Source organism: Sceloporus occidentalis, unplaced genomic scaffold, assembly GCF_023333645.1.
Source record: "Sceloporus occidentalis isolate IW3139 unplaced genomic scaffold, rSceOcc1.0.p SCAF_138, whole genome shotgun sequence".
NCBI lineage: Eukaryota > Metazoa > Chordata > Lepidosauria > Squamata > Phrynosomatidae > Sceloporus > Sceloporus occidentalis.
The window spans coordinates 615612-635040 of NW_028317118.1; the positions used below are offsets into that span (position 1 = coordinate 615612).

Here is a 19429-nt window from a genome sequence, read left to right on the forward strand (position 1 = left end):
TTTGTGTCTATTTAGCTTGAGATTATATTTTCAGAGCTGGTTTCAAGTGGGTGTGGGACTTGTCAGAAGCTAACAGTTGTATATCCCTCCCAACACACACACACACACACACAAAACTCACACACACACACATACCTATGTGTCCCGATTCCCTCTCTTCTCCCAGAAAGAGTTTGTGTGACAAGGCTGTGGCAGCCATAAGTCCCCTAGTGTTAGCTAGTGCAAGGAAAGTGCAAAGGATCTTGTTCTTTGTTCCAGTTTTGTGAAGATGCTGTGAAAGGGGCAACTTCAGTTTGGCTATGGGGCAAAGCAGTCCCTTTTTGCCTTACTGTAGTCAAGGTGTGGGCTAATGTGATAGTGTCAGTTTTTGGATGACAATATTAAGTTATCTCTGGAAATTTCACGGCTTGTTAGCATAGCGGAGCTGTAGATTCTCCTTTTGTTTTGTCACAGGTGGACTGAATTTTGGCCTCTGTATTTTAAGCGTATGCATTTCTGCCAAGTAACTGAATCAGTGGTTTTACATGGAAGGGAAAGGGAGAGAGTAGCATAACTTTTTTGTGGGTCTTTCGGGCTATGTGGCCATGTTCTGGAAGAGTTTACCCCCAACGTTTTGCCAGCATCTGTGGCTGGCATCTTCAGAGAATGCCAACATGGAAGAGAGTGGGGTCACACAGCATGCACATACACACACACACCCCACTCTCTTCCATACCATCATGGTATGGAAGATGCTGGTGAAACGTCATGAATCAACTCTTCCAGAAGACGCCCACGTAGCCCGAAAAACCCACAAAAAACGATGGATGCTGGCCATGAAAGCCTTTGACTTCACAGAGTAGCATGAACTTCTGTAAAAGTCCTTTGATGGATTTTTTCCCTCTTGGCAGGTATACCTCGATCCTATGTGGAGGCCCCTGAGGACTACCTCAGAAGAGAAGCCAAACAACTCAAGAGGGAAAGCACACCGCCAAGGGACTTACCCGATGCCTACAAGGTCAGGACTCACGAGAGCCTCACCCCTTTGAAAATGAAAGCGGTGCATGAAGGCCTCATTGCCACTGTGAAAGAAGCAGGAAGATCAATCCATGAGATCCCCAGGGAGGAGCTGAGGCGCACACCTGATGTCCCTCTAATGACAAGGCCTGTAAAGGAAGGGTCTATTACCCAGGTATTCACATTGGTTTTGGCAGAGAGGGGATATTTAAGGCAAAAGTATGTTTCCCTCTTGATGTTGCATCAAAAGTGGGCTTTGGTCTAAGGCCACTGCATAAAGTGCATAGCTATGGTGGGATCTGGATCTAGTCTTCTTTCCATATCCTCCTAGGCAAGCCTCTTACTTTTGTTTGCAAACAGTAATGCTGAAGCGGATCCCACTATTCTGGGCTGCTAAACGTTTGGATTATTTCCCTACTAGCTATGCTAAGCCTTGGTCAAAGAAGTTTGTAGTCTGCCCAGTTCTGCCAGGGAGAGGAGGTGAGCATGAAGATTTAGAAGTAAATCACCACCTTCCTTCATGCCACTTTTGGGAGATCTCACTCCAACTCCTTGTCTGTGATGGATTTCCCTGTTAAAAGGAGCGAGTTCCTTTGCCCATCTTGGCTTGTTTTAAGGTGCAGGGACAGACCAACGGTCTTGCCATCTACTCCCATTCCAAGTAGCTTTGTGCATTAGAATGGAGCATTTAGTTTGGCCTGTGTTTGCCTTTTACAGAAAGCTGCTCTTCTTAATACAAAGGCTCCACTTGCCTCTAGCGGCAGATGAAAACAAATCAGTGTATAGCTGAGCAGCTGTGATGCAGAATGATGGGACTTAGTGTCTGGGGAACTCCTGGCTTCCATGTAAGCTTAGCAAGGTTTCCGCAACAGAATGCTCAGTAATGGTGGGTGGGCTTCCTTGAAAATCATTTGCCCACCTCTACTGATCTTCCTCTGTAAGTAGTTACTGGAGAAATGCTGGATGTTTTTTAAGGTCACGAGATCTGACTGGTTTGGCCTGTGTTCAGCATAAACTGAGGCTTAGTGGAAACATCATGGCCAAATGGGTTTGAACTAACTGCAGTTGAGAGTCCAAGCCAGGGCTTGAGCATATAGGTTTATTAAGGATTTGCGGTTACTTGTTCTTGTGATGTGGCCTCTGGAAGTAGAATAGCAACCATAAATATGATTTGATCATTCACACGTCTGGATCGCACCAAGCCATATTTAGTACAAACCATGTTTTGCACAACCATGTCAAAACATGGTTTCTGCTGCTGGTTTGCTGGCATATCATGTGTGAACTGAGCCAGAGCATGTGTCCTTAGAACATGTTTCAGAACCTTCTGAAAAGCAGTAGGCTATCAGGGTTTCCTTGGCACTGAAATCAGTGAAGAAAGGGCTTCCCAGAAGGTGTATGATGTAAAGACCAAGAGGGCAATATCCAAAGAAGTCTGGCTTTATATCTTCCTGTTCTATCACTGTTCACGCTCAATAATCTGTAAAAATGGAAATTAGCTTGTAACATAAATAAGGAAGACATGGAGTTTTTCCTGCAATGTAGGCTGAACCTAGAATGCTCCTCAGAAGGTCAGTTGTGATCTTCCAAGATGTTTTTTCTCATGTCAAATGGTTGATCTTTCTCTTCTTCATTCAATTTGTATCTCCAGGGTACCCCACTGAAGTATGACAACACCCCTTCAGCAAGTGCCAAAAAACATGATGTGCGGTCTATTATTGGAAGCCCAGGGAGGCCCTTTCATCCTGTCCATGCTATGGATGTCATGCAGGACCCAAGGACTCTGGAAAGAGCTTATGATGAGAGTTTGAAAAACAGGTCCAGTGTTGTGGCAAACTCGGGGGGCTTAATCACAAGGGGAGCCCCTGTTATTGTGCCAGAGCCGGGAAAGCCTCGCCACAGCCCCCTCGCATATGAAGACCACCAGTCAGCCCATGGGACAGCTTTTGGCAGCCACTTGCACCGAGGGTCCCCAGTCTCCACGCGGGAGACAACCCCAAGGCAGCATGAAGGTTGGTGATGCATTCCCACAAACCTTAAGTGTGACTTTCTTTTGGGTCTGAGAGCTTTCTCTGATCATGCTTTTTAAACACTTTGTATTTTCCTTTTAGACATACAGTTGCCCCTCCTAAGTCAAGGATCTGAGATCCACTGCCTCGAAAATCCGCAGAGGGGCAACCGCTATTTTCAATGGGGCGCACACCCAGGGGCGGGCCAGAACGGATCTCCTGCAAAAATGGAGGGCCAACTGTATATAACAAGCCATCTTGGGTACCTTCCAAGGGGAAGAAGCTGGGAGGCTTTCTCCTGCTTTTTCTCAGCATCCAGATTTCTCAGGGATGTTTCAGCTCTCAGGCTCTGTTCAAGAAGTCAGATGCCTCTCATTCCAGATTGGAGATACTTTCTGCCTGCTGGATTATCTGCCTTTTTAGAGGGGACACTTTACTTTGTATGCGTAGTTGTTCTGGGCATGACCAGTCCATCTGAAAAAAGGAAGCACTTAGCTTTCTCCTAGCTATAATATAGCCTTCATGAAAATGAGTTTATGATTGATTACCTCCACCCTTTTGAAAGAGTTAACATGTTTGTTAAAGACACCATCGTGTTCATTTCTAAGTTTTTCTTGGCTGGTGTTTCTGTAAATCATACATGTGGTTCACACTCTGCAAGCAAGATTGCAAGGGACCTTTCCTCCTCCTTCTCCTCCTCCTCTTCTTCCTCCTTCCAAATATGTTTTGAATCCCATTCCACAGCTACAATTGTGTGTAAGCTGGTGGGGAGAACCTGATTTGTAAAGGAAATAGAGTCTTTTTAGAGGAGGGAGAATACTGACTCAATAGTTCTAATGCACAAGGGATGCCTGCCAGGGGCATTTATTAGGCCCATTTTGTAGTTATTATGAAATGGCCCGACTTTACTACTACATGGGCATTTAGTAGTATACATTGATGTTGCATTTATTGCACTAAACACCTTACTGGAATGCAGGTGAAAACCCCCATCTACTAAATGGTTCTACTTTACTACTACAGGGGCATTTAGTAGTATACATTTATGTTGCATTATTCCATAAAATGCCTTACTGGAATGCAGGTGAAAAACCCCATCTGTGATTTTGTTCCTCCTCCCAATCTCTGTTTTAAGCCTGAGAAAGAAAGAAACAGCTGGAAGAACTGCGGGGAAAAACATTTTTCACCTCCCTGTGATTTTGATGTTATTACCAACAGGTTTCTCCCAGATGCTTCCACAGAAGCTATTCTTATCTATCATTTCTTATTTGACAGGAAGCATCTCTGCTGGAAAGCCTGTGTCCCAGGACAGAAAGATCACCCCAACACCAAGAGAAATTGCCAGCTCCAAGTCACCTCATGCTACTCTTGCAGACCACCATCACCCCATGTCTCCCTATGAGCACTTGCTCCGAGGAGTGAGTGGCGTGGACCTTTACAGGGGACACATTCCATTACCCTTCGACCCTGCTACTATCCCCAGGGGGATCCCCCTGGAAGCAGGTAAAAGTGCCTTAGGTTTGCCAAAACACAGCAAATAAATGATTATGGTGACTGGAGTCCATTGGGTGGATTAAGCAAGCCTTGTAAAGTCTCACTGTGGGTTTGATCAGTTTGTAAGAATAAGGACATTTAACCCTGGGAGAGTCTGGCCACAATGGTAATATAAAGTAGCAGCTTTTAAAGCTCTCTTGCAAAGTCACCCATGTGGGAATGTTCTGTCAAGAGCTGGATGCACAAGGGTAAGGAGAGAGGAGAAACATTTGGACTCAGGTCTGTGGGAAGCTTATGGAGAAATGCAAATTAAATAAAGTAACTGAGAGCTTGAGTGTTGGATAACAGAGCCAACTGCCCTGATCACAGTTGCTGTGAAAGGGATCTGGGAGTCCAGGTAGACCACAAGTTGAATATGAGTGAACAGTGCGATGCAGTAGCTAAAAAGGCCAATGCGATTTTAGGCTGCATCAATAGAAGTATAGTATCTAGATCAAGGGAAGTCATAGTGCCACTGTATTCTGCTCTGGTCAGGCCCCACCTGGAATATTGTGTCCAGTTCTGGGCACCACAATTTAAAAAGGATGTTCAGAAACTGGAGCGTGTCCAAAGGAGGGTGACTAAAATGGTGAAGGGTCTGGAAACCATGCCCTATGAGGAATGCCTTAGGGCGCTGGGGATGTTTAGCCGGGAGAAGAGATGGTTAAGAGGTGATATGATAGCCCTGTTTAAATACTTGAAGGGATGTCTTATTGAGGAGGGAGCAAGCTTGTTTTCTGCTGCTCCAGAGACTAGGACCTGGAGCAATGGATGCAAGCTACAGGAAAGGAGATTCCACCTCAACATTAGGAGAAACTTCCTGAGAGTAAGGGCTGTTTGACAGTGGAACACACTCCTTTCTCAGAGTGTAGTGGAGTCTCCTTCCTTAGAGGTTTTTAAGCAGAGGCTGGATGGCCATCTGTCAGGGATGCTTTGATTTAGACTTCCTGCATGGCAGAATGGGGCTGTGGCCCTTGCAGTCTCTTCCAACTCTATGATTCTATGAGTCTATTACTCTCATGAGTCAAACTGCTGAAGATTTGTAGCATGTGAAAAAGAAGACTTTTCCCTTGTCCCTGCTCTATCCAGCAGCTGCATATTACCTGCCGAGGCACCTGGCTCCTAGCCCAGCGTACCCTCATCTTTACCCGCCATACCTCATCCGTGGCTACCCAGACACTGCCGCCATGGAGAACAGGCAGACCATCATCAATGACTACATTACCTCCCAACAAATGCACCACAATGCTGCAGCCGCCACCGCCATGGCGCAGAGGGCTGACTTGCTGCGTGGTCTGTCTTCACGAGATCCTTCCTTAGCCCTCAACTATGCCGCAGGTCTGGAAACCTTGATGTTCTCAAAGGGAAGATTGAGAAGTTTAGTTTTGGGGGTGGCAGCAGGGGTGGCCATGGAGATGTTTGGCACCGTGTTTGTGTTAGCAAAAGTAAGCAAGGGTCCAGAGCTTGGTAGTCTTAAGTAATATGAACAGCCCGGAAACATGGCCCAAAATAAAGCTGCTTCAGGTCACTTTGGAAGTATGCTGTTTAAATGAACACACACATCTTAAGAGGCCAGAAGCTGCGCCAAAGCTGCACTGTAGTCCTTAGGACTGGAGTGAGGCTTTGGCGCAGCTTCCAGCCTCTTAGGATGCATGTAGCATTTAAACAGCATACCTCCAAAGTGATCCAGAGCAGCTTTATTTTAGCCTGTCTGTTTGGGCCCATAGTTACATGTAATGAGTTGCTTTTGTGGCCATTTGCGCGACTAGCGGAATGGTGAGCATTACTTTCTTCTCTCAATCAATAACGTTTTACTAAATATAATAGGAGGGAATGTTGCTTGTCACTAGCCGCAGTAGAAGGGAGCAAGCAAGATGCATATGGCTCTGTCTTTTATTTAGAACAAGGGTCCCTACTGTATTGAGCGGCACAAGATCCTATCACTTGCAGTGTTGCTTAAGAGAATCTCCTGTACCAGTCTCTTCCTTCCTTCTGAGCATGGAATCAGAGAGTCAGCATAAGGCATTGCCCCACAGGGAACATGAAGTGCTACATATTGGCTCTCTATCTTATGAAGAAGGAAATGGCTAGTAAAGAAACTTATTTTAGTCAGAACTCCAGCAGGAAACAGTAGCATGGGACCCTTACCTTAGGTAAAAGGTGGACTAACTGCCTTACTACCACCTGTAAGAATGCATTCCTGTCTTAGCAACACTAACTAAAACATGTGTGCGATGAATGCGCGACAAATAGCTGCTTTAGAGAAGCGATCATAAAGCAACAGTAATGTGGCGGGTGTCCCTCGCCCAGCAAGTATTGGAACAAAATACTTTTTGAAATAAATGTTTCAAGCTCTACAGGAGTCCTATCACTCTTTCAAAGACAGACTTTTTTTGGTATGGCTTTTGTGAGCCTGACATGGTCAGATGCAAGGAGAAGTGGGAAGCAGATTCTTGTCTGCAAAAGGTTCTGCCATAATGCATTTGTTCCTCTCGGTGATGTTAAAACGATGAGAGCCAATTTTCCCCTAATAGATAAGGAAGCATATTTCAGACCATTGACAATTTCAATAGTCTCAGTGAAGGCCATTAGCTTAATGGCTCTTAAAGGCATCATTCAGCTGCAGCATTTTAATGTTGCACAGAGAAGTGGATGCAAACAGCTAGGAGATGGAATGGTTGAGAAGGTACTCTCAATTGGACATGTACTTCTGGTGGTAAACAGAAGGGGCCTCTTGGATTAACTAACATCCTTTAGCAACATACAATCCACTTGTCCTAATGTCAAACTGTTTTCCTTGACTACAGGTAAATAATGTAGTTGAGCTGGCAAATAGCAGTGTCCGATTCCTGCTGGGTTTGGGGTACCTAGTTCTTTGCCTGTCATTAACTTTGAGCAAGCTACAGGCTGGTTTGGCGCCAAGCCTCCCAGGCGATACTCTCTTTGAATCCCACTGTGGGAGAAAGGCGGGATATAAATCTTGGAAATAATAAAATAATAAAATATTTATGTAGAGGAGGCAACCTGAAAACCGCAGCAGCCATGCAATATACAAAAATGCAGGAGGGGAAAAATACTGGACTCCAGAATAAAAACTAACCAGTTTTATTTGGCATAAGCCTTTATGGTTTGCAGCCAGCTTCATCAGATGTATCGAAGCAGGCTGAAGGCAACAAAAGCTTTGTGCCCAGTAAAATTTAGACAGTCCTTATCCAGAATAAGTTACCCTCCCAAATATTGCAGTGCCAGGCTATACCATCAGGGGGTACTATCCTCTTGGTTCTGTGCATCCCTAGAGTTTCTTCTAACCGACTGTCTTTCTCATGCTTCTCTCAGCAGGAATAATCGACCTGTCTCAAGTGCCACACCTGCCTGTGCTTGTGCCCCCTAACCCTGGCACCTCTGCCCCATCCATGGATCGGATCGCATACATCCACAGCGCACCCCAGCCTTTTAGCAGTCGACACAGCAGCTCGCCACTCTCCCCAGGTAGGCTGGTTCAGAATGCAGAAACTAACACTTTTAGGTGCTTCTAAAAAAGGTTTTTCTTGAAAAACCTTTGGCAAGAAAGCTCACAGCTCAAGGGTGCAAAGAAGAGTCAGGGACAAGAGAAGATGAAAAGAAAAAAAATGTTTTTATAGAATATACACTAAGGGATGGCAGACTGGACTCAGCATATCTGCCTGAAATAGGGATGCTGATCCTGGTTGCCATCCTTTTGTATAAATTCGGAGTGACCAAAGGGATGGCAACCACAGAACTGAGGGGAGGTCAAGCTCTGCAGGCAGCTGTACTGCAAAGAGAAGCAGCCACTAGCCTTGATCATTTTTCTTTTATCAAGAGAGAAGTGTTCTGCCCAGAAGCCAGACCAGAATCAGAGGCTTTCTTGGACCTGGGGAAATCCCACTGGGTACTTCTGAATCACTCATCTGCAGTACTACATGTGGGCCTAGCATCAAGATGCCATCTTGATCACAGTGGTATGCACAAAAAGTGCCTACCACCAGAGATGGAGAAAAATTGGCCAGAACTTTTATTAGATCTAGCTGAATGTGTAGCATGGCATGAGGCACAGATCCAGTTATTAACCCATCTCCCTAGCCTGCCTGCCATGGAGAGAACCCACAGGGTGACAGGTTGAGAGCCACATGCAATCATAGCCTCTGTGTGCTCTCTGCCACTTGCAGACCACAGTTGAAGGCTTTCTGGGACCTGGGCAAAGCCCACTGGGTAAATACATACTCTGCTAAGGGGACAGATGTTCTTTTATGAATGTTGGCAGTTCAGATTCTTTATTATTTTTACTGTTACTATTTTGTAGTTGCACATTTCTTTGGCTAGTGGGTAGATGGAAGTTTAATATTGAGAGAAGTCAAACTCCCTGCTTCTTGAGCATGTTCAGATGGCTGTATTTCTCAGGTTTTGTGTATAAAATTGCCATTGGTTCACAGGAGCCTCCAGTCACTTGACCAAGCAGATAGGATCTTCAGTTTGTGAACGGGAGCAAGAACGGGACCGTGAAAGGGAGCGTGAAAAGGAACGCAAGAAGTCGGTCTTAGCGGCCACAACCAATGTGGAACACGCCCCCATATGGAGACCAGGTTAGCTGAGCATATCTTCAGGGTTCTCTATGATGAAGAGGAGATGCCTACTAGCACCCCCAGAAGTACATTGCCATTTCCCTGCTGCTCTCCTTTCCGAATTTTCCATGTTGGATGTTTCACTATGCTTCTTCGTGTTTTGTGACAGGTACAGACCAGGGTAGCGGCCGTTCATCAGCACACTCTCACAGCCAGAAGCACTCCCCTGTTTCCCCGCGCACCCAAGAGAACATCCAACAGCGTCCTAGTGTGCTGCACAATACAAACATGAAGATGATGTCCTCGGAGTGCCTTACCCCTTCAGTTCTACGGTACAACCTAACTGTTCAAGTGCTAATGGATATCTGGGTGGCTGGGGCAAGGAGGAAGGTAGTTGTGAAATGACATTGTGCGTTTTGCCAGCACTTTAAATACAAGTGAAGAGCATGCACCTAGAGAGGGATTGCACAGGTAGTGGCCATGTTGCAAGGAGAGCATTTAAAAGGTTGTGGCTGCTCTAGTAATCAAGAACATGCAGCACGTATTTATGTGAAGAACTTCAACTTATACGTTCTTTGCTGTGGAAATAAATGATAATATTAATCCCATTACTACATAGTGTGTCAGACAGTGCAGATGGCCCTGTGGAAGAAGAGATGTTATTTTTCCCCAGTATGTCTCTTATTTTCTCTTCTGCTCTTCAGGTCCTCTTCTTCCTCCTCTTCTTCCTCCACCACCACTACCACCACCACATCACCAGTTCGCTCCTCAGTCTACTCCTCAACATCGTCATTGCGCAGCTCCGTAAGTGGCATGGATATCTACCCATCTGTGATGGATACCACCCACATACAGAAGGAGGCCTCCAGAGCCCAAGATGCCAAACCAGAACGGCCTCAGACTGACAGCAGCCTGTTCACCTCAAAGGTGTCCGCTGGGGCAGGCCTAGCAAAGTCACCTTCGCCCATTAAAGCCATGGAACCGCGGCCTTTGCCCATCTCTGGGCCAGGCTCAACCCACCCGTATAGCAGAGGACAGGGGAAAAACCAGCCTCAGCATCATGCGCCCCTGGACCAGTCGCTGGACACAGTTTCGGCCAGTGAGCAGCCCAGTAGAGAAAAGAGTAAAACCTTTTCAGTACAGGAACAGGAGCTCCGAGCACTCGGTAAGACCACCATGACAGCGGCCAGCTTCATAGATGTGATTATCATGCGTCAAATTTCTTGCGATAAGGGGAAGCGAGAGAGAAGCTCGCTAAATAACGACGCCAATAGCGATGGTAAGAAATTGGAGGGGGAGTGGGGCGGTACTCCCAAGTTTGTGGCCTTGAAACACAGATTTTTTTTTTTAAAAGATCCTCCATCCCTAATCCATCATTTTTCAAATTTATTTTTTTGCATTTGTGGTGACGGCCTGTTTTCGATTGTGTGCGTATCCTCCCACTTTTTATATCTTTTTAATTCCTGCCCGCCATCATTTTGGGTTTTTCCCCCTTTAATTTCTTTTGTCTAGTTGTTGCTGTATTGATTCTGTTTCTGGGATGTTGTTACTCTGATGCAAAACTGCGGGTCTGGAGGGGATGGTTGGGACAAGGGTGGATCAGGAAAGTGAGGTCCTCGAGGGAATGTGAATGAGAAAGCAATCATTAGCAATTTCATGCCTTTGCATAATACTTTTTGGATGGATTCATTTCCAGAGTTGTGGTTGGTCTTTGTTCCTGTATCATCAATCCGGCTCAGACTTTGTTTTGAGAATACGTTGCATGGCTTGATGTAGTTATATGTGATGTCTATTGGTCATAGCATGTGAGTGGTGCATTTAGCGGGTGAGGATAAAGACCATTGCCTATTGCTTTAGTAATCCAAGAACAACATTAGGTACAGCAGCAGTGAGAGTGACCCTGTTTGCTAACTATGGGCCCAAACAGACAGGCTGAAATAAAGCTGCTTCGGGTCACTTTGGAGGTATGCTGTTTAAATGACACGCGTATCTTAAGAGGCCAGAAGCTGCGCCAAAGCCATGCTCCACTCCTAAGGATTGGAGCGCAGCTTTGGCACAGCTTCTGGCCTCTTAGGATGCATGCATCATTTAAACAGCTTACCTCCAAAGTGACTCAAAGCATCTTTATTTCGGCCTGTCTGTATAGATTCTATGAGATGTCCGAATCCATAGGAAATGGTACTTCCTTGTCTTGGAACGTCTTGAGGCTAGAGTCACATTTTAAAAAAATAATAATGTTATTATTTCAGAATAATCTGACTCTGTAGATTGTTCACAACGCAGCTCTGTGTATCTCTGCCAGCGGATGTCTTTTGAAAGTTAAAGGGCCTTTCAGAAATGAAACCTTGCAATACCCCGGCACGTTCTGCAACTGAAGTAGCAGTGGAGCAGTACGACGATAACATTTCACACCAGACAATACTCTGGCTGCTGCTACTGAGGCTTCTGGATCCTTCTTTATATAGTACTAATCCAGTCTAGACTATGGATGACAATGATCAGGTCCAGTTTCTCCAAGCAGGAATGCAGCTGGCATACCAGCCAAAGCTAATGAAAAGCAAAGCCCTCAGTAGTAAACCTAGTAGTAAACGTCTTTGAGATATAAGGGCAGATGCTTCTAGCTGTGATAGAAAATGCTCACATTCCTATATTGCTGTGATATATTGGATTTCACTCCGTTTTACCTTAAGCTTCTGCTTTCTGGTATGTCAGTGTCTGGCATTCTGCCTACCCAAGGACAATATTAGATAGATAGATAGATAGATAGATAGATAGATAGATAGATAGATAGATAGATAGATATTCTGAAAAGCTGATCCATTTGTCTCTATGTGTCATTCTTCCCACTTCCTTGCTGTCACTAGGGGCTGCCAAGTATTTAGCCACAAATGTTTACATAGGTTAGAACAGACTTCCCCAGATGTGTTGGATTAAAACTCTACCCAGCCGGGATGAGGGGGATATAATTCAATGTATCTGGAGAACACAGAATAGGAAAGGCTAGTTTAGGTCATTGCTTTGCATTGCATTGCCAAGTATGGAAGAAAGGCAGAGCAAGCTGCCGTAATTTTTTAATACGTTAATTACAATCTTCAGAGATTTCTTCCGTCACTTCTGTAAAATTCAGCATGACATTTCTGCAACAGCCGCAGAAATGCCTAGATGGAATTAACGTCCTTATTTAAGAACCCTTGCCATCTTTATGCCCTTCAGGTTTCCATGGAGGCTACAGCTCTGACGGCATTGAGGCAGTAAGTCCTGTGAGTTCTCCCAGTATGCTGCATGAGAAAGGGACAAAGCTTTCCCAGGATCCTGAGAAAGGACGTGGAAGAGAACATGAGTTACGCTCAAAACAGTCAGGTGAGGAGGTTTGCCTGTTTGCATCAGAAACTTTCCACTGGCATCATTTTGACACATGTCTCACACTTCCGGCCATTCCATACATTATATGGGAACAAATCTGCTTTATTCCTAGTTCAGATTCTTTGGTGCTGGGCCTCTACATGGAGCTCATTGCATGTATTATTAAACCAGCTAACCTCTGTCTGGTTCAAGGGTTAATTCAGAAAACTCCCGGGTTCGAAAAGACATTTTGGCAGTAAAAAGTGTATGATAAGATCAGGGTGCCTCCTGAATTAACCCTTAAGAGGTAAGCTGGTTTAATAATACATTTAATAAGCTTCTATATGTGTCCCTTAACAGAAAGCCAACGTGGGGTAGTGATTTGAGCATTGGACTGTGACTCTGGAGACCAGGGTTCAAACGCTGCTTGGCCATGGAATCCCATTGGGTGACCTTGGGCAAGTCACACTCTCTCAGCCTCAGGGAAGGCAATGGGAAACCCCCTCTGAACAAATCTTGCCGAGAAAACCACATGATAGGTTTGGCTTAGGCTCGCCATAAATTGGAAATGACTTGAAGGCACACACCAAGAACAAGAACAGCAACAAACACACACCTCTCTCATTCACATATCACAGTTTTCGGTGTATGCTTTAAAAAACACTCTGTATGTCATCTTCCAGATACTTTAACTCATCCTGGGCTGTTGTGCGTATTTTTCTCCTTGCCTGCAGGTTCACTCAAGCCTTCTGCAACAGAAATGCCACACATGCAGCAACTCCACCAGCTCTCAGAGGGCCGGCAGTCACCGTCAGGCCTCCCATTCCAGGGATCACAGAACACCAAAGGCCACCAGCGGGTTGTCACCCTAGCTCAGCATATTAATGTAAGTAGCACTTTTTATTTTCCTTCCGTGTGAATGCCACACAGGACAGTGTTTTTTTGGGGAGGGGTGGTTCATTCCGTCGTCTTTCTGGAAAGAACCAGTGGCCTGATGTTTTGCAATCTCAGGCAAGATTTGGGCAGAGCGCCAGTAAACGTGACAGTTTTCTATTGGAAATAATGATCTATGCAAGACTTGTGAAATGGGTTATATTTCTGCCCTGAACCTCAGAGTATATTATTTCCGGTTAATGTCATGGTTAACATTCAGGTAGCATGTTTGCCCATGGATGCATCCTAGAATTTAGCCATCCTGCAGATTGTCGCCTATTATGTTGGAAAAGCTGTTCAGTGGGCCTCTGGTTTCCCTTCCCTTCCTGGGGCCTCAAAAGACTTTTCTGTTGTATTGACAGCCATTCCAAATGCAATTAATGTCTTCTTTGGGGAGGAGAGTCTTTGCTCCAACAGCAAATATGCAGGTTTTTTCCCACAGTTAAAATCAGGAGAGTAATCCCTAGAAAGAGAGAAGGTTTGCAGGTGACCACACTGAGAAAGCACATTATTTTTTCCAAATAAGAGATCTAACCTCTTCCTTGAAAACATGAATAATAAAGCTGTGGAAACCTAGTAACTGTGGCTGGTCTTTCCTTGTCCTGGGCTATCCCTGCTGGAGTTTTGCTTGTGGAAAAGTAACCGGGAAAGTATACAGATCCCTCTGAGCAGCAGTGCTGCTTATGCCACACTGCACCACACAAACCACATCTCAGTGGGAAAGCAGACAAGTTCCTTCTTTATCCCAAAAAATCTCTCTCCTACTACATTGCAAGGAATTACCCATAAACCAAGGCTGTGTTCTTTTCCTACAGGAGGTTATCACCCAGGATTATACACGTCGCCATCCCCAGCAGCTTAACTCCCACATCCAGACCCCAGTATACTCCTATGCTGGGTCTCCTTGTCCTGTGCTGGATCTCCGGCGAACTCCTACTGAAACCTACATCCAGCAGCAGCAGCAAATACAGCACATCCCTGCTTCAAGAATTTCCCCAGAAAGTGAAGGAAATAAAAGGTGAAGCTCCCTTGCCCACATCTTTTGCCTGAGATTTCCTGCTGCTTTTTAAACCTCTTTTATATAGCTCTTCCGTGTGTTGCAACCAATGTCTTTTTATTTCTTCTTGGTCTTGTGGTATGTTCCTCTTCTTATCGTAGAGCATCCCAACCTTTGGTTTGAACTTCCCTTTGAGTTCTCTTATCTTGTGGAAGAGATCTCTTGTTCTTCCTTTTTTGTTGTTGTCTTCCATTTCTCTGCATTGATTATTCTAGTAGTTCCCCTTATCCTTGCGCACTAGTCATGGTTCTGATTTTCTTCCTATTTCCCTTTTGTTTTGCTTCTCCTCTTTGCAGAAGAGCAGAACACAAAAGAGAAAATATTTCTTGCTGTGCCCAAGCTAGAGTTTAAGTTTTGTATGTCATCTTTTTCTGGCCTCGTCATCCCTGCCAGTGCTGTTCTTAAGTGCTCAGTTTCTTCTAATCAAATTTTGCCACTTTTCACTATCTGCAAAGTGGTTTTATAGGCCACCCTTTTGCTTCCACCTACTTTGGTGTGTTAACAGGAAAGGAGAATGATGTTGACTCATATAGTGTTGCTGATGTCTTCAGGTCTCCTGAGCAAATTAAAGTGCCTGCTTCTGAAAACTGCATAGAACCCATCTCTCCACCCGATGGAATGGGAGAATCCGATCATATGCGGAATGCCACATATCCCATCCTGTACCGTGAAGGGGAACAGCTGGACCAGAGGTAACACAAGAGGGGAGGAAAGCACTACACCTAGGTTATCTAGAGGATATAATAATGTCATACTGTGATTTTATGACACCACACATTATGTATCCCCTGGTAGTATGGGATTTTTTTTTCTTGAAGGCTTGGATCACCCAAAGTAGCTGTCTGGATTGTGCCCTGTGCATGTTGGACAGTGTATAAACTAGCTACATGGATAGTGGAGTGTGGGTAGGGATGTGTGTGTATGTGAGGGTAGGGAGAGAAGGAGATTTTTGTGTACAGTGGTCCCTTCTTTTATGTGGGGGATCCGTTCCGCCTCCCGCCCCCCACGTAAAAGAAATTCTGCCTATGCTTGAACCCCATTAGAAGTAATGGGTCTCATGCTCGCTGTGGCTCCGCGGCACGCACACCATGGGCATGCACACCATTGCTCCTTCCGGCGTGCAGTGCTGCTTCTTTCGGTGCTGCTTTCTGCAACGTTTAATGCACTCGCGTATGACACAGGCGCACTGTACTTACAAAAGTGTGTGTCAGGACTTGAAGTATGGAACTCCTAGTGGGTTGGGGTTGACATTTGGAGTTTATCCTAGGACACAGTTTCTGATTAGGTAGAGAGAAGGTAACAGGAGATATATGCCCATATCAGCAATTTGATGAACTTTTAATCTTGCAGAATGGGCTCCAAATCTCCAGGAAACAATGTACAGCCACCAGCATTTTTCAGCAAACTCACGGAGAGCAATTCGGCTATGGTGAAATCCAAGAAGCAAGAGATCATCAAGAAACTCAGTACAAACAACAGGAGTGAGGCAGAATACAGTAAGGATTTCTAAGACTTGGGCTCTTATTCCCGAAACTGGTTGGAGTCGCCCAAAGTAATCACGTAGTTGTTACTGTTAGGGCTACAATGCCAAGTTGATTAACTGATTGGATTTTATCTGCCCAAACATTTCGATCAACTACAGTGATGCCCCCAATGATCACCCAAATAGCTTTATTTTTCTCACCAAAAATCAGTTTCACTCCAGATGTTGTTGGACTGCAGCCCCCAGCCACCCTAGCCAACATCACCAATGGAGAGAAAAGCCTAACAATATCCAGAGGACTGCCTGAGTTCCACCTTGATGTACTGAGTAGTCATTCCACTGGAGCAGCAACCATGAGAGCGCTGTTAAATATATACTGTAGATGCTTTTTTACTTTGACAAATTGGATTAAATGAAAGCAGTGCCAGTTTCTGACCATGCCTCCAATGCCTGTGAATTCATGCATCAGTTTTCAATGCTACACAACGCTGCTTATAATGCAATGTTGTGTTTCAGTATTTTAAGTGGCAAACAGCTGGGGTGCGTCATTTAACTGCTGCATCTTAAAATAATCCATGAACTTTTCAAAGAGGGGATGGGGACTCTCCAGCGATGCCAACATGCTGGCTTCCTGGGTAACAACCTCCGTGTACCAAAATAAGGCAAAACAGAGGACACTATTTTAAGGATTTTTGTCTGTGTATGTATGGTGATGTCTTATAGTGACATTCTAGTCGATGTGGAAGGTGTAGGAACCTGAGAAGGGGTTCTTAGATTGTTCCATAAAATAAATGATAATAAAAATGTAAACTTTCCCCAGTATTTAATACACATATTTCAGTTAGAATATAATATTATATTATATCATGTAATAAATGTGCCCCAACATACCTGAGTTCAAGGAGGCTGGTCCAATGCTGAACACTACATTAAACCTTTATATTAAAACAATAAACACGTTAGTTCCCAACATCCCCAGCCTGCATAGCCAGTGGTGAGGGACATTGGGATTTGTCATCCAGTAACATCTGGAGGGCCACATGATTTTCAGTCCTTCCATAAAATTATTAATTTTACTCACATGCAGGTAAATGGAAATATACTTAGTTTATGGATTATAAAATCCATAAACAATGAAGAATTGTCTCAGCTATAACTGCAGTTTCTTCAAAGCCTTGCATGAGTCCTGGCATCTCTGTATTGCATCCAGTTTATAATAGGAGTCAGAAACAGGTTGCAGATATGTCCCCTTGTTCCAAGGACAGCAAACTTTGATGGTTATTCTCCGTCTGGAATAAACAAAAGGTTTTATAAAAGTACAATTAATATTGCAAATGCATCGCTTCTGTGGAGTGTTGTTCATGCCTGAGATATGTCTCTTTCCTCTCTTTTCTCCAGATGTTGGACAACCTGGAACAGAAATTTTCAACATGCCGGCTATTACTGGAACAGGTAACCATTACGCTTTCCTCTCCATGCTGCACCTGACTCTCCCCTGCATTCTACAGATTTTACAAGGCATCTTTAACAGCACCACATTACTTAGCTACTACGTATTTGACAGCAAACAGAGGGGCTACAAATGTTGTTTTGGACAAGTGACATTATGGTTAGGGTTACATGATATCGGCGCATGGCCCAAGTCAGTTGTATTACTGGATAGTTTACATCAGACAACAGAGGAGCAGTCTTTCTTAAATGTGTGTGGGATTAGTTGTTAAAGAACTTGCTTTGAGGCAGATGTGTTGAACATGAGGTCAGTCCCGGGAAAGAGGGAGTCATGGGAACATACCATAGGTAAGATTTTTGGATGTTTTTCTTTTACAAAGACATCTCTTCATTGCTCATATTTCTCTCATTTACTTTTTTGTTCATTGGCCCCCGCTTCCCTGAGAATGACTGACAAGCAGTTGACCCACAACACCTCTTCTGATCTTTGTGCATTGCTGCCCCATAACCGCATGGCTTCCAATGACACGACGGCAATATCAAAAGACATAACACACATGTATACAACACTGCTTAACTGAGCTTTTCTTCCATTAGGAATCTCTTTTGTCTGACAGCCTCCTCCCTAAGAAAGGCAGATTGAGCTGGAAGGATCCATGGTGGGGTGGGGAGTGGGGGGCTTTGGGATAGGATAGGGCTGGTTCCCATGTACCCCTAAGATGGAAAAGCCAAAAAACCCACCCCATCAAATAATATATCTGCAATTTATTTTGTGAGGCACTGGAGTTTAGGGTAACCTACTTCCTTCTGCAACTTGTTTTGCATCCCTCATTTCCTAGGACAGAGATGACAACACCTCGGTTTGTGTTGAGATTAGGTATTTGGAAATTTGGAGAACTAAGAATAGATATAGAAACAGAGCTAGACCGAGAAAGAAAGAGAGAATTATTCTTAGCTTGTCCCTTAGTAATTTCAAAAGGGAATGGGAAAAGGTCAGTAGATGAATTTTCTGACTTGAAAAATGCACTCCTTCCGTTCAAATTTCTTTCCATCCTGTTCACTTGGATCAAGGCTTTTGTGCTTGAGATGTTTTAATTTTTAATTTTATTTTTATTTTACTTTTTTAAATAAAGGCGCTTAACACTCTGTCAGTCAGTGTACCCCAAGGTGAACCTCTTGGCCATTTCCTACCCAAGTTAAAGAGAAAACAACTACATATTATAAAGTGATGTCTGCGTGACACAGTTGTCTGCAGATGCTCAGGATCTCAGTTGACAGCTGAAACAGTTCACTTGGAGCCTTCATTGGTCTACTTACTTCTAGAGATAAAGTCCCATTGCTTTTAGGAAGGCTGATTCTCAAACGTCTTCAGAAATGCAACCCAAACGTTCTTAGTATACACTGTCCCTGGATGTCCTGTGCAGATCTGAACCAATTCACTCCCAGAACATTTTCTACCTTGGAGAATGTCACTTTTGTACGACCAAATGCAAACATATATACATGGAGGTTAATGCATCCCTTTGCCCTGAACAGTGACACCATGTGATATTCCAATGGGGGAAATTTGTATGTACGCATGCATGCACAGTAAATTCACTTCTGATCTGACACGGCCACAGTGTTGCTTCCTGGTGATGGTTTGTGTTTGCCATGCATCACTTTTTCTCCAGCTCACACTTAACTATCAATGGGAGTGCATTGCATCAGACATCCCTGCCCACTTCCCACTCCACCTGGAGGAATGGCAAGCATCTGAACCAGTGCATCATGTAGGAATCATCACAATACTCCTAATGGGTCCCGAGACCAAACCCCTGACAAGACGCTGGCAGTTCCCCTTCCCCCAGCCTTGGGAAAGAAACTGTATGTGTGGTGCGTGTGTGTGGTGGCCTTCCAGAAACAAAAATCCGTAAGTAGTTTTTGTTTCCTTTGGCATCCCTGCAACCTCCTTAAGAGTAGGCAAGGAGTTGACTGCACCGCAGAGTTTTGGGGAACCAGTAAGACGTCCGTGATGGAGTTTGTTGCTTTGCAAGAATGTGCTGAC

At 44.5% G+C, this 19429-nt stretch overlaps 1 protein-coding gene across 14 annotated transcripts in view; it reads left to right on the forward strand.

The window, feature by feature from the left end:
* LOC149281123 (nuclear receptor corepressor 2-like) overlaps window positions 1-19429 on the forward strand; it is a 254242-nt gene that overhangs the window by 225511 nt on the left and 9302 nt on the right. For 11 of the 14 annotated variants that reach the window (XM_089499622.1, XM_089499617.1, XM_089499624.1 and 8 more), the window contains 14 exons: window positions 891-1171; window positions 2648-3008; window positions 4281-4508; window positions 5628-5876; window positions 7875-8027; window positions 8990-9139; window positions 9288-9450; window positions 9823-10397; window positions 12332-12478; window positions 13195-13346; window positions 14209-14411; window positions 15002-15142; window positions 15801-15946; window positions 17332-17385. In XM_089499622.1, the coding sequence (XP_089355748.1) occupies window positions 891-1171; window positions 2648-3008; window positions 4281-4508; window positions 5628-5876; window positions 7875-8027; window positions 8990-9139; window positions 9288-9450; window positions 9823-10397; window positions 12332-12478; window positions 13195-13346; window positions 14209-14411; window positions 15002-15142; window positions 15801-15946; window positions 17332-17385 (3003 nt within the window). The remainder of the gene's footprint in view (window positions 1-890; window positions 1172-2647; window positions 3009-4280; window positions 4509-5627; window positions 5877-7874; window positions 8028-8989; window positions 9140-9287; window positions 9451-9822; window positions 10398-12331; window positions 12479-13194; window positions 13347-14208; window positions 14412-15001; window positions 15143-15800; window positions 15947-17331; window positions 17386-19429) is intronic. The other 3 variants (XM_089499623.1, XM_089499619.1, XM_089499625.1) reach the window with 3 other exon arrangements.